General features: G+C 41.1%; 1 protein-coding gene across 1 annotated transcript in view; it reads right to left on the bottom strand.

Moving 5' to 3' along the window:
- Positions 1-14,647, bottom strand: part of LOC110297397 (hereditary hemochromatosis protein homolog) — a 136,236-nt gene that overhangs the window by 1,359 nt on the left and 120,230 nt on the right. Inside the window, exons 2-4 of the mRNA XM_021166142.1 lie at positions 8,030-8,116; positions 1,268-1,528; positions 530-805 (exon numbers count right to left, since the gene is read on the bottom strand). Of these exons, the coding sequence (XP_021021801.1) occupies positions 530-805; positions 1,268-1,528; positions 8,030-8,116 (624 nt within the window). The remainder of the gene's footprint in view (positions 1-529; positions 806-1,267; positions 1,529-8,029; positions 8,117-14,647) is intronic.

The raw sequence follows: 14,647 nt of genomic DNA, 5'->3' as shown, positions 1-14,647 counted from the left end.
TGGGTCCTCTGCAAGAGCAACCAGAGCTCTTACCTGCAGAGTGATCTCTCCAGCCCCAGGTTGACCTTTTCAAAGTGAGAGTTGAGTAACAGTAAGAGGACCTTGACCAGGTTATGTGATATGGGGTAGCTTGTGTTTGATCTGTAGCACAGCTCCAGGGTTGCATCCTCCTCTCCTATTTTAGCTCCTAGTGAGGATGGCTCTGAACCCACCCAGTCCCACCCAGTGCTCTCCCCTCCTCCAGGACAATCTCTATCCTAGAGTAGGGAGTTGTTGGATAGAAGGGAGTACTCTTTATTCTGTATGTGAGGCCCTGTGTCTGAGATCCAGGCAACAGGAACCCCTCCTTTGTGGTCTGAGGAAACTAAGAAGACACTCTGTGTCCCAACTTCCAGGCATTACCTTAGACTGTACCACCATTGTACACACAAATGAGAACTCAAACCCCCCACAAATACCATGGAAGGAGCCACTTAGCCACAGGAATGTTCCCGTGGGCTCTGGAACCAACTCTGGTAACAGTCAGTACCTGTATCCAGCAGACCATTTCTCAAGGAAGCGAGGTATCTCTGGAGCCATGCAGGACATATGTCATCCAAGAATGTCTTAACTAGATCAGCTTTGGGTGCACTTGTCTTCCAGAATGTCAAGTTCTGCTTGGTGGAGGGCATATACACTGTCCACATGAGAGTCTTCTGGTCAAAGGTGAGGAGGTTCTGCCCGTCATAGCCCAGTTTCCAGATGCCTCTGGTGCTTCCATTTCTTTGAAGCTCACAGCCGAAGGTTGCCTGGAGGATGTGAAGATCTGTCCCACCCAGGCAATGACCTATTATCTTTTTTTAATTAATTAATTTATTTTTATTACGTATTTTCCTCAATTACATTTCCAATGCTATCCCAAAAGTCCCCCCCACCCCCACCCCCACTTCCCTACCCACCCATTCCCATTCTTTTAGCCCTGGCATTCCCCTGTATTGGGGCATATAAAGTTTGCAAGTCCAATGGGCCTCTCTTTCCAGTCCCGGAGCTCTTGTCTCTAGCTGCATATGTATCGAAAGAGGACCTGTTATCTTTTTGTCTCTGGACTTAATCTCTCAGTGGGGCTGAGGGCAAGGAGGGTAGATCCTGTGATCCACCAAAGTATGGGGATCTTGTGCTTCTTAGGGAAAGACCCCTAGTTTGTTCAATCAGCTTGGCCATACCCTTCCCCCACCCTGACTTTAGGAACCAGTGCTGGATCTGTATGCACTGAGCTCTGTCTACTCACCCATATCCTGGCTGTTCTGGGCTGTGACCTCAGCTAGCATCCCTTTGAGTTGCTCCTCAACTTCCTGAAGATCCTCAGTCTCTCTTGCCCAGGTCTCAGCTCTCAAATGGTCTTTGATCCTGGGTTCCTGGGAGTCTGTTCTGCTGCTTTTCTTATAGGGCAGGAAGGGCTCATCATCAAAGTATCTCAGGGTCAGGAACTGGGGCAACACAGGCACCTCCAGAGACAAGGCCATGACGTTATAGCACAGAGTGTGGGGTTCTGAGGAGACAGGTTCATGGGTTCCCATGATCAGTTCTACCTTGAAAGACTGAAACCAGACTACTCTAAGCCTCAGTGTCTCATAGGTAGATTTTTTAATCTGTCATGGCCTTGGTGGGAACAGAATGACATGGTTGCTGCACCTGAGACAGGGTCAGAGGACATGGGCCTCCATGAGTGTCAATAGCTGCCTTGGGCATAAGGCTTGTTTGTATAATAATTATATATTTTCACATTCCTCCAAGGAATGTCCTCCCTGTTAAGGTTAATAACTCCATGATAATCTGAGACAGCATGAGTTCAGGATGTGAAGGTAAAGATAATGTCTCAGCGAAACAGTAAATGCTGGGACCTTCAGGACAGCCCTTAAGGCTGTGGGGAAAAACTCTAAAAGCATGAGTTCAAAAATATATAATTTCTTAACTATGAAAAATATAAGGGTGCAATATGAATTGTATAAGGAGCTTCACAGGTCTAAAGGAACAGAGGCAGCTATACTATGGGCCAGCTTGTCAGAAAGATACAAAGACAGGCAGAAACATTTGCAGGCAAATTCCTGAGTTCAAGATCAGCCTGGGACACATTGAGTCCAGGCCCAGGTGTTGTAGAAATGATAATTTCAGGACTGGGTCTCACCCAGCTAGTTTACCATCTCTGCTTAACAGAGGCAGGCAGATCTCTGAGTTCTTTTGCAAGGATAAAAGACAGTGTGTGCTTGCTGTTTACTAAGAATTAAATGGCTGAGGACATGGGATGCTGATTCTTAGGATAATCAAAAGGGAACCTGGAATAAATAACTGAATTGATATATAAATAAAAACCTGGGCTTTTGGTCTGCTTGAGATGATAGCAGGTAGTTCTTTTTTAAGAATTTTCTCTAGCAAGAGCTGAGCAGTCTAGAGATCTCTGGATAGCGAAAACAGCTCTTAAAGAATTTTTTCTAACAGGATTTCTGACTTGGTCAGAATTACTTGGAGAGCCCACATGGCTCTTACAGGATATTTTTCTAGCAGCTATCCAGAGAAGGCTGTCTGAAGAGCTAATGCAGAGCTTTTAGAATTTTTCTGGCTTTCTGATTTTGGTTGAGAGACTTTTAGAATTTTTCTAACAGGATTGGGAAGAGCCAAGAATTGTTTTTATAGTAGCTTTTCTGACTTTTGTTAGAAAACCCATGAGCTATCCAGAGAGCTTTTAAAAGTTTTACTAGCAGAGAGAGCTGTCTAGGGCAGAAAACTAGTTGTGTCAAGAAGAATAGCAAGAAAGCTGTCTTGAGCAGAGCAGAGCAGAGCAGAGCAGAGCAGAGCAGAGCAGAGCAGAGGAGAGGAGAGGAGAGGAGAGGAGAGGAGAGGAGAGAGAAGTCTGAAAAGTCATCTTAGCAGAACCTAGGCTGTGATCTTGAACCCACAATTTGAGATTTGACTTCTGGTTGTTTGTTTTTCCTCCTCCCAAAGACCCCTCTTTCAGGAACCCAGACCAAGCCAAGATTGGTCCTTGGCAGTAGGTATGAAGAGCATGAGCTATGCCCCCTAACATATAAACAAAAAGTAAAGAAGGAGGAGGACGAGGAGGAGGAGGAGGAGGAAGAGGAGGAGGAGGGGAGGGGAAGAAGAAGAAGAAGAAGAAGAAGAAGAAGAAGAAGAAGAAGAAGAAGACAACAAAAATTAAAAAAAAAAGCACTAAGGGGATGAAAAGGTGGCTCAGTGGTTAAGAACAGAAGATCTGGGTTCAATTCTCAGCACCCATTTGGCAGCTTACAGCTGTCTGTAACTCCAGTTCTAGGGGTTCTCACACCCTCACACAGACATAAATGCAGGCAGAACACCAACATGCATGTAATAATAATAAAAAAAGAATTAAGAATAAAAAAGTCAAGCTCTAAAACATTTAAGAAATTAACCCAAGGGCTGGAGAAATAGCTCTGTGATTAAGAACACTGACTGCTTTTGAAGAAAAATGATATTTGGTTCCTAGCACCCACATGGTGGCTCACAACCATCTGGAAATTCCACTTCCAGGGAGTCTGATGCCCTCTTCTGGCCTCTGAAGGCATTGCATGCATGTGTCATACAGACTAAGCACATAGATATTGCATCCATACAGATGAAAAAAAACATCAAATTTCGAAGACATTAGCCTGTAGGTCTGTCCTCTGAAGGTACTGCTCACATGTGTTACACAGCCTACCATATAGACAATACATTTATATACATAAAAATACATTAACAAATTTAAAAAATTAACCTATTGGTGGATGTGGTGGCATGTGCCCTTGGGTGGCTGAGGCAGGAGAATGGCAGACTCTAGGGTTCCCACAGAGTGAGAAACTGTCAGAGAGAGTCATGTAAGACTTCAAAAATTTGACACAGAGCAAACGAAACGGGTTCACTGGCTTCTGAGATCGATTGGTTTAGTTTTCCAAATATCTTAACAAATTTATCTAAACTCTAGCAGAACATGGACCATGGGATTCATAACGATTAGGCTGCCCCCTTAACTCCCATTTGCCTCCTGCCAACACCTGCCTAGATCTTTCTCCTCTGCCCACCCCTATCCAACCTCACTTGTCATAACTCCCCTTTATCTCCATGGTGGGAGACAGTCATGGACACTATAATACTGTGAAGAGCCAGTTGGACCCAAGACTTCCTTAGAGGCCCGATGGAAGGACAAAGGGAACTTTGGTTCTGTGTCCTTGTCCAGCAGTGGATGTAACAAGGCTAGTCTGAGGTTAGAGCCAGTGCCTTGAGGAGTCGAGGTTGCAGTTTCTGGGGACTACACTATTCTCTCTGTGCCATAGTTTTCAGTCCTAAGGCAAGTGTGTCTGGGGTATCCCATGCTCTTTTTTCCAACATTGTCTGATTTAACTCTCTGCTGACCTTGGCTGTTTTACCTGGCAAATAATGAATAAGATGTTGTACTTCTTAATAAACTTGATTGGCACAAGGCATCAGTTATAGCTTTGGCATTATCTGTCTTCCATTTTCTTTACTTCTCATCCCTGGTCCTCACACTCATCACCCCGCTGTTTGGGATTCTTATACCTGCAGGTATGATGCAAGTGGCACCCAGATACAGGGCATGGATATGGGAGAAATCATCCAGAGTGAGTAGTGCAATGATAAATATAGAGATTAAAAAGAGTTGAAGCAGGGCTGGAGAGATGACTCAGTGGTTAAGAGCACTGGCTGCTCTTCCAGAGGTCCTGAGTTCAATGCCCAGGGACCACATGGCAGCTCACTACCATCCATAATGGAATCTGATGCCGTCTTATTGTGTGTCCGAAGACAGTGATGGTGTACTCACAGAGAGTGGGCCAGGGTATGTGTGTTGGGAATAGAATCTGGAGTGTGAATAAATAAATAAATAATAGAGGACTGCATAAATACAGCAAATAAATCAATTAAGTAAAGATTTAAAAATAGGAAGATAGGGAACAAAGGAGTAAAACATGGGGCAGCTGTATTCTAAAGACCACATTTTCCTTCGATGTTTCATTTTTTGATGTCTAAATGTCTTAGTTAGGGTTTTCCCGGCCCCCATTGGGACCAAAAAAGCAAGTTGGAGAAGAAAGGGCTTATTTGTCTTACACTTCCATATCACTGTTTATCACTGGAGAATTCAGGACAGGAACTCACCCATAGCAGGATCCCAAAGGCATGAGTTGATGCAGAGAGCCTAGAGGGATACTGCTTCCTAGCTTGTTCCCTATGGCTTGCTCAGTCAGTTTTCTTATAGAACTCAGTCCCATCAGCACAGGAATGGCTCCACCCACAATGAGTTGGTCCTCCCAATCAATCACTTGTTAGGAAAAAATCCTTACAGATGCATCATATGGAAGCATTTTCTCAATTTCAGTTTCCTCCTTTTGGATAACTCTGGCTGTGTCTAGTTGACATAAAACTTGCCTGTACACTAAAGATTATAGGCTTAGATTTTAAAAAAAAAACTTACTTATGTTATGGTTCTTTAATGCTTCAAATACCCTTTAGCCCACTACCCACCAGAGATAGGAGAAAAGAAATGTTAGTAGGAAATGGGGGTTGTGGACCTCTTTAGAAATAGCTTTTTGGGGCGATGCCATTCTTAGTTGTCAGCAGTCCAGTCCACTTGGCAGACACCAAACATGAATCAGTAGCAGCAGCTAGATCCAGAAAAAACATGAGGCTCTACTGATAGGCAGTAGTCTGTGGAATACCCCCAGAAGTTTTTTGGTGTGTTTCTATGAAGTCATGACAAGTGAAGATCAGTGGCGAAAGCAAGATGATCCAATGCAAGAGTGTGGTTGGTGAAGACCAGCTTCAGTGAAGCCCAGCAAAGAGTTGCAAGGTGAACCAATGAAAGAGTGTTGTCGATTATCTGTTGAGTTATAGTTATATTCTTAACTTTCCACTCAGGCAAAACATCGGATAGGTCTGCCTTTATATGTTACCTGACCTTTTTCTCTTAAATACCTTTTAATATTCTTCTTTGNTCTGTGCATTTAGTGTTTTGATTATTATGTGATGAGAAGAGGTCCAATGTATTTGGTGTTCTGTAGACTTCTTGTACATTTATGGCTGTCTCTTTCTTCATGTTGGGGAAGTTTTCTTCTATGATTTTGTTGAAGATGTTTTCAGGTCCTTTGAGCTGGGAATCTTTGCTCTTTTCTATTCCTATTATTCTTAGGTTTGGTCATTTCATTGTGTCCTGCATTTCCTGGAAGTTTGGGGTTGGGAGCTTTTTATGTTTTGAATTTTCTTTGACTTTTGTGTCAATATCTTCTAAGGTATGTTCTATGCCTGAGATTCTCTCTTCTATCTCTTGTATTCTCTTTCTTGATGATCTATAGTTCCTGACCTCTAAGGTTTTCCATTTCCAGGGTTACCTCCATTTGTGTTTTCTTTATTCTTTATACTTTCATTTTAAGATCTTGGACCACTTTGTTCAAGTCCTTTATCTCTTTGATTATGTTCTCCTGTTTTTCTTTAAGGGATTTATTTGTTTCCTCTTTAAGGGCTTCTTCGTGTTTACTTATGTTTTCCTGTTTTTCTTTCAGTGAGTTTTTTATATCCTCCTTAAAAGACTCTATTATTGCCAGGTGGTGGTGGTGCAACCCTTTAATCCAAGCACTTGGGAGGTAGAGGCAGGTGAATTTCTGAGTTCGAGGCCAGCCTGGTCTACAGAGTGAGTTCAGGACAGCCAGGACTACACAGAGAAGGCCTGTTTCGAAAAACCAAAACCAAACCAAACCAAACCAAACCAAACTCTATTATCTTCATGAAATAGGATTTTAGGTCATTATCCTTGTTTTCAGGTGTGTTGGTGTATCCTGGGCTTGCTGTGTTGGAAGAACTGAGTTCTGATGGTGCCAAAGTATATTGGCTTCTGTTGTTTATGGCCACACTCTTGCCTCTCTCTGTCTGGTTATCCTCTGGTGTTAACTGGCCTGGATGTCTCTGTCTGGAACCTGCCTCCTGTGTCCCTGGGTTGCTTTAGGTCTCCTGGGAGCCCTGTGGCCCTGGCTGTAGCAGACCTCTTGGGAGGCCTTCAGACTCTGGGGTATTCAGAGGAGCAGACACTCTGATAGTCTGCCCTGGTGGAAGGCTTAGGCCAGGGTGGTGTTGGAGATGGGTCCTGAGTACACTGGGCTCCTTGGGGCTCCCAGCTGCTGTGATTTTTTTGGGAGGGTCCCTTACCTATGGCCCTGGATGTAGCAGATCTCCTGAGAGTCTTTCAGGCTATGGGGTCTTTCCATAGCCTTAAAGGAGCAGACAGGCTGATGGTCTGCCTAGGTGGAAGGTACAGACCTGTATACTAGTAATTATTAAACTCTTTATAATATAGGATTGCTATTAAATCCATCTCTGGTATGAAAACTGCAATTAGAATGCTGCCAGTCTTTAAGTGTAGTGAGATAATGCTTCTGACATAGAAAGCAGGCATTTACAACTTAGAACACTTTCCAAGAGGTTGTAAAATGATTAAGCAAAGGTCATAAGGGGAACTAATGATTTATTGTGGGTTCAAAAACAGAAGAAAAAAATATTGACTGGACTTACATATACATATGCATATTTGTTTTTATAAAAGTTTTTCCTTTTGTGAGTGACTCTCTTCCCTTGGTTCAATAAATGTTTATTGCTCCAAACATCCCTCCCACTTGGTAAGTGAGAGGCAAAACTTCTGTGCAAGAGCGAAAAAAGCAATAGCAATTAATTTTTTGCTTATTTCCCCTCTGTTTTATGATGAGGTGCTAAATACCAGAGACTGCAGTTTCTGGTCTCAGAGGAACTCAGGCAGGTGGGCCAGATAACACAGCAAAGTAACATACAATTGAGATAGGTAAATGCTATTATTATAATAAAAACAACCCTAATACCTCCCAAGACCAAGTCTTGCCTCTGCTGAAGCTCTTATCTGCTCCTCTACTGTCAAGAAAAAACAAGAATTCTGTAGCTGTCCCCTGGTACAGAAAGTATAATGCAAATGGCCTCAGTGTCAATTAAAATGGCAAATACTTACCTGCTACCTCCTGTACTCTAGGCTTCTCCAGAGTGATCTCGATATCTTTGTAGGGGGCAGAAGCCACCAGTCTTTGGTTGTCACCCTCTAAACAAGAGTTGAAACAAGTTACATATACAGTATGCTGTAGCAGATATATTTTCAAAACAAGAGCTGAATCCAAGTTACATGCAAGCATATGGTAGTAAATTAAGTATACCTGTTACCTTAGTCATTATTCGAGTGCTGTGAAGAAACATCATGACTATGGCAACTCTTTTTTTTTTTTTTAATTTGTTTTTTCAGTCAGGGTTTCTCTGTTTAGCCCTGGCTGTACTGGAACTCACCGTGTAGCCCTGGCTGGTCTCAAATGCAGATTCTCCTATCTCTGCCTCCCAAGCGCTGCAATTAAAGGAATGAATCACCACCATCTGTTGACCATGGCAACTCTTATAAAGGAAAGCATTTAAGTGGGGCTTACTTACAGTTTTTGAGTTAGTGCATTGTATCATGGCAGGAAGCATGGCATGAAGCAGGCAGACGTGATGCTGGAGTTGAGAATTCTACATCCAGGTCCATAGGCAGGGGCATGGGGGTAGAGGGAGAGGAAAGAAGGAAGGGAGGGAGAGAGAGGGAGAGGGGGGTGGTAGAGAGAGAGAGACTGCACCTAGCTTGGGCTTTTTGAAACTTCAAGGTCCACCCTCACAAACTCCCTTCAGCAAGGCCACACCTCCTAATCCTTTCAAATAGTGCCACTCTCTGGTGACCAAACATTCAAATCTATGAGCCTATGGCAGCCATTCTCAGTCATGCCACCTCACCTGTTAGCATACACACACTATTCCACATGCCTGCCCTAAGGGTCCTAGCAGCTGCTCACATCCTCACCAGGTTCAGCCAGGTGTGTGCAATGTTCCAAGGGTCCCCAGACATCCCAGATCTGTCTGTCTCTCTGTCTGTCTCACTCTCTGTCTCTGTCTCTGTCTGTCTCTGTCTCTGTCTCTGTCTCGGTCTCTGTCTCTGTCTCTCTCTCTCTCTCTCCCTGTTCCTGGCATTTCCTCTCTCTATTCCTTGTGTACTACTCTGTTCTCTGCTCTGTTCTCCCTGTCCGCATGGCTCTTTCTGCCTCGACCTGTTTCCCAGTTCCTCACTTCCCTCTCCTCCCCCATTGGACTCCTTTACATCAGATCTGTTGCATGGTATAATTTCTTAGGAGAGCACCTTGGCTCACATCACCAAAAGTACCCCTTCGACACATTATATTTCATAACACTGGTACCATGACCTCAGGGGGGCTCACATGGTGTCTATTCACACTGGAATCCTACCTGCCCACTGCACCCACAACAGATCTTCATTCTGGTCCACTGATCGCTAGGCATTCCATCTAACACTGACAACTTATGAGTTCTCTCTCTTACTCAGTTTAAGTGCTTCTCTGGACTGCATCGAGGCTCCGTTTCTCCAGTACAGTTTCTCTCCCACTTGGCTTCTCTAGGAAATCGTGGTACCAGGTGAGTCATGTCTGCTTGTGCTTTTAGGACTGTTCACTGTCCAGTGACAAGTCATCTGGATGGCTTGTGTCTCTTCAGTTCCTGGGACACCCCAGACCCAAGCTTGGGACTCCTCCGTACTTCCATCCATTGGAAATGTTTCTTGAAAGGCTTAGCTTCCAAACTTACCGAATCTGGCTTCAGGATGCCACCCAAGCAATTGGGGTGGGGGTCGGGGGAGAAACATGAAAAAACTTCTCCTGTCTTTATTCATTTTTCCTTACTCCAAGCCCTGTTTGTTTCTGTAGGTTTCCCTACCCACACTCTGTAAATATCTTCCCTGTAAGTTTGCAACAAGTCAGAGCTAGATAGGAGCAGAAACTGCAGCACAGTCAGCACACAGCCCTGTTCCCTCTGCAGGCTCCTCCAAACCAAACTGCTAATCTAGCCATTCCTGAGATAAGTATGGATCATTTGTCTGTGAATTTGATTCATTCTAGAGTCTACCATGTCCTCCACATGGCTCTGGCTCCTGTAGCCTGACCATGTGGGCCACATGCTCTCCTGCCTCCTGGCTTTCTACAGCCAGCCCGCTCAAAGATAATCATGCTCTGTTCCTTCATGAACTCAGGATTTATTGCAACAACTTGGCCCCATTAAAAGGCCAGAAATTGGCACATCTGATTTCCAAATTCTCACTACCACGGACAAGTGATTTCAAAACATCTTATCCCTAAACTTGCTCTGCTCTATGCTTAAGGTTCTACTTCCTCACTCTTAATTTTTTTTATCTCAATCTTATTGCAATCTGCCCTTTAAAAAAATCTTAACATTATGCTGTAAACTCTTTTATAAGGATTTGAAAAATGCTAGTTGGGTATTGTTTAAAATCTATATAATATTCAACAAGATTTAGCTTTAAATTTATATAGCAAAAAGCTTATAATTAAAATCTATATTCATAAGCATATACATGATTTGACTCTTGTTTAAGGCACATATATATGTGCATGTATGTATGTGTGTATGTAATGCAAATTCAACTGTATATATGTATGTAACTGGGATTTAATTCTGTAGGTACATGTGCATGTAACTTGGATTCTTTCCCCTCTCTCTCTCTCTCTCTCTCTCTCTCTCTCTCTCTCTCTCTCTCTCTCTCTCTCTCTCCCACACCCCCCTACACACCCCAAATATTTTTAAGTAGCAACCATGTCGGCCACATGGCTTGCAACCTGCCATGCGATTTCATCATCTTATGACCACATAGTTTAAGGCAACAATTGTAAAACTTCTTAGTCCTGATGAACTCTCTTATTGTATTTCCTTTTAGACTAGGAAAGCAACAGCAAGTATTAAATATTTTAGATTGGTATGGGTTTTTGTATGGTGGTAGAAATTCAAAGTTATATTTGCTATAACATGCTGTATATGTGATTGAACTGTGGCTTAGAATATACTGTATATGATGATGAAATTTCATGGTTATAAAGGTCTATTCAGATTAACAAAAGCTAATTTAAGATGCATGTCTAGTTACTTATGTCTTTTCTAATGGCTCAACACCAAGCTGCTAGAAAAATAGATAAGCAACAACATATGTTTGATGAATAAGGTATGTCTAATAATTAATGTCTATAAACTTCTAAAGTCTAATGAGGTTCACAGAAATATTTATATAGCTTCTTTGTGTTTTAAGATTTAACTCTTTGGATAAACTAAACCATGCAGAAGATTATAATGGCCTCTAATGGTGTGGTATAGTAGGGTCAGTAAAGCTGCCAGTATCTCTATGGACTGTAACTACAATTAAAATTTTCATTTTGATACTAGAAAGGTTTCAATTCAAAATGGTTAAACCTAACAGGGATGTAATGTAAAGTTCTAGTCTTTATGAAAGTTACTAAGTTATTATAAACACTTAAGGATAATTAAGAAATGCAAGTTAATAGTCAGTTACCTTATAAATATTATAAATCTTTTCATGTGTTCAGAAATATATTTGTAGTTATGCTAAGAACTGAAGCAATCATTACAGGAACAAGCCTTATCAAGCCTCCTGTATATGTTTTCAAAGTAAATAACTAGGAACAAAGTCTGTCTATATCTGCAGAATATGGCATTTAAAGTGTTTAATAAAAAAGGTTTTCATGACAGACACATCAGCTCTTGGCAGCATCCCCTCCTCCTGAGAAGATGATGGGCACAGAAGAACCTCCACCTGGAGCTTGCTTTGAATGTGGCAAAGCTGGCCACTGGGCTATAATTGCCCTTATCTCTACTGCTGATAGCATACTGTCCAAATTGTGGACAGACAGGACACTGGGAAGTTGACCTCCTTACTTTGCCTAGACACAGGAAGACAGTCCTTCAAGATGTCTGCTTCAGAGAAAAGTCTGTCAAATCTTCAGGGCCTGGCAGCTGAAGATGGATGCTTGCCACCTTGGGTAAGGTAGTTGGTAAACCTTTGTCCTTTTAATAGACTTGGAAGGTGCTTGGTCTGCATTTCCTGCTTATTCAAGTGAAATTTATCTTTCTCAGGTCTCTTGTGGATTTGAAGATCATATTTGTGAAAGATTTATCAGTTTAATATCAGAGACCAAGGTTTCAGATGCCTACTCACTTCTCTTCATGTGAAAATTTGATCCATAGCCTCATTGTGTTGAAACCCATGACTAAATCTAGACACAAACTACCTTGGTACCAGACTCTGAAAACAAGTTTCAAAGGAAACTTTTACTATTCCTTCATCTAAAGAAACTCATTTTACAGTGGTTGCTCCCTGTGTAATCAACCACCTGTGGCTCATGGTAAATAATTAGGAAAAATGTATAAAGTTTATGTAAAGTTTATTAAGAGTTTATAATAACTTAGTAGATTAGTAATAACTTAGATTAGGAAAAATGTATAAAGTTCTGTATGAGGATACAGAAGCTTAAGTTGAAAGGATATAAGAAAGTGTTTTAGGGTTTAAGAACGTATTTTAATGTTGTCGGTGTAGGTTATAAAGGTTGGAGGATGTGAAAGCCAAAAGGTGATAAGAAAGTGATTTAAGGTATATAAAAAAAATAAAAAAAATGCTCAGATTTCTTCTCCTTGCTATGCTGCTGTTGTATTAAGACTTCAGAAGTTCAGAGTTTTAACATTAATCAATGGAGCTCTGATAAGTTATTAGTCAAACTCTGCTAAAAACCTTCAACTTTATGATTCACTAGTATAGTCACAAACTCAAGATTTTAAATTTACTTTAGTTGTCTTTTAAATGTATACCTAAAAGGGACTTCTCAGTGTACTAATTTTATATACACCCTGCCTTCTGGATAGAGGGAAGCAATCCCTCTTTCATGATTTGTAGTCACACTAATGATCAAGATCAATGGAGCTTTTGCCCCTTCTGCTCCACAGAAGGTTTCTGTCTTCCCTGAGACTGCCTTAAAACTGTTCACTTTCTCTTAACCCAAAAGTGTTTTCTAAGCTCTATGATGACACAAAGGTGTGAATATGTGGGTTTTGGTACAGATTGCAATGGTAATGCTAACGTGTCTAAAAGTTATCTATTTTGTAAGCTTAATAAATTCTTGTAAGCTTCAGAGAATCAACTTGAATTTACCTCTCATGGGTCAAAAGGACTCCAGATAAATACCTGTCAATCAATATCCTGTTTCCCTACCTGCTTGTTACTGAGGGTAGAATCTCTTCTTTCCCTGATTTTGGGATTCTCCATCTTAACTACCAAGATCATGGGCCTAAAAATTTCAAATGTACGCCTAAGAATGTGTACAGCACATAATTCAATTATTTGTGCTGAAGCAGGGGAAAACTCAAGAGAATGGACATGTGATCCAATCACATATGCTACCTTTCCATTAGATGAGCCATCTGTAAACAAAGTAAGTATACTTCTATGCGTAAATTTGCAGGGAATACAAAAGCATGCATAGAGGCAAATTTAACACCTTGTCTTTTGGATAATGATTATCAATTTTACCTAAAAAATTTGCACATGCAATAGGTAAAATACCCATATTTTGCAATAACCAATTTAATTGCTATTTGGAATAAGGAATAAATATTTCATCAAGTTCTTTCCCACAATATTTCCATGATTATGTCCCACTATTTTGTATTAACACAGCAACAGCTTCATAGTAAGGTGTTAAAACTTTCTTTGGAGATGAAGAAAGATGAATTCACATTAATGGTCCCTTTTGCCAAAGGTGAGGTCTTAGCTAATTAACATCTCCTAAAAGCATTTGAAAAAAAATTTGAAGTAAATAAATCATCTTTTCTTTCTTGAATATTCTGTGCTACAATTTGTCTAGCATATAACTGAGGCACCAAATACTGAAAAAGATATTGCCTTTGAATCTTAGAGCAACAACTACTCTAAAATTTTAACGCCCTTTGTATAAGAGCAAAGTCTTGTAGTAAAACTCTTTTATAGGTATCAGCTAATAAAATACCATCAATATATGAATAATATACACTGAAAGATTCCCATGTCCTAACTTCTTGTACTGAAGCAATGGCAATTTTTTTTACATAATGTAGGACTATTAGCCATTCCTTGAAGCAAACCTTCCCAATGATATCACTTCATGGGCTCTTTAAAATTACAAAATGATTAAAAGCAAACCCTTTAAAATCGTCAGGATGAAAAGGAATAAAGAACAATCTTTCAATCCATAATAATTGTATGTGGAGTAGGCAGGCCAGATTCTAATGCCTCTACAAGTTTCATAGCCTCACTAACCTTTCTTAAATCTTAAGTTTGAAATTTGTTTTGCACAACACCTTGAAAGAGCTCTAATAATGCTGATTTGGCCTAAGAGTAATTCCCAACCCCCCAGAGGAAAAGCGAGGGTCACAACAACAAACAAACAAACAAACAGACAGACAGACAAAAGCTTTAAAAGGAACTCCTGCTTGAGGGTCTCCAAAAATTCTACTAGCTACTTTTAGCAGACTATCCATAAATTCCTGAAACAGTTCATCAGGAGCTTGTTTGATACCAGATAGATTCCTACTGGNATCTCCTTTCCAATCTTGGGGGGTGGGAAATAAATTAGCTTCTACCACTATATTCCATAAAGCTTGTGTAAAAAGGGGAAGCAGGCCCATACTGGCCACAGGTTTTTTTTTTTTT

This window comes from Mus caroli, chromosome 7 (genome assembly GCF_900094665.2).
Source record: "Mus caroli chromosome 7, CAROLI_EIJ_v1.1, whole genome shotgun sequence".
NCBI lineage: Eukaryota > Metazoa > Chordata > Mammalia > Rodentia > Muridae > Mus > Mus caroli.
Note: the sequence above shows the minus strand (reverse complement) of the source record. Positions and strands in the feature narration are given on the sequence as shown.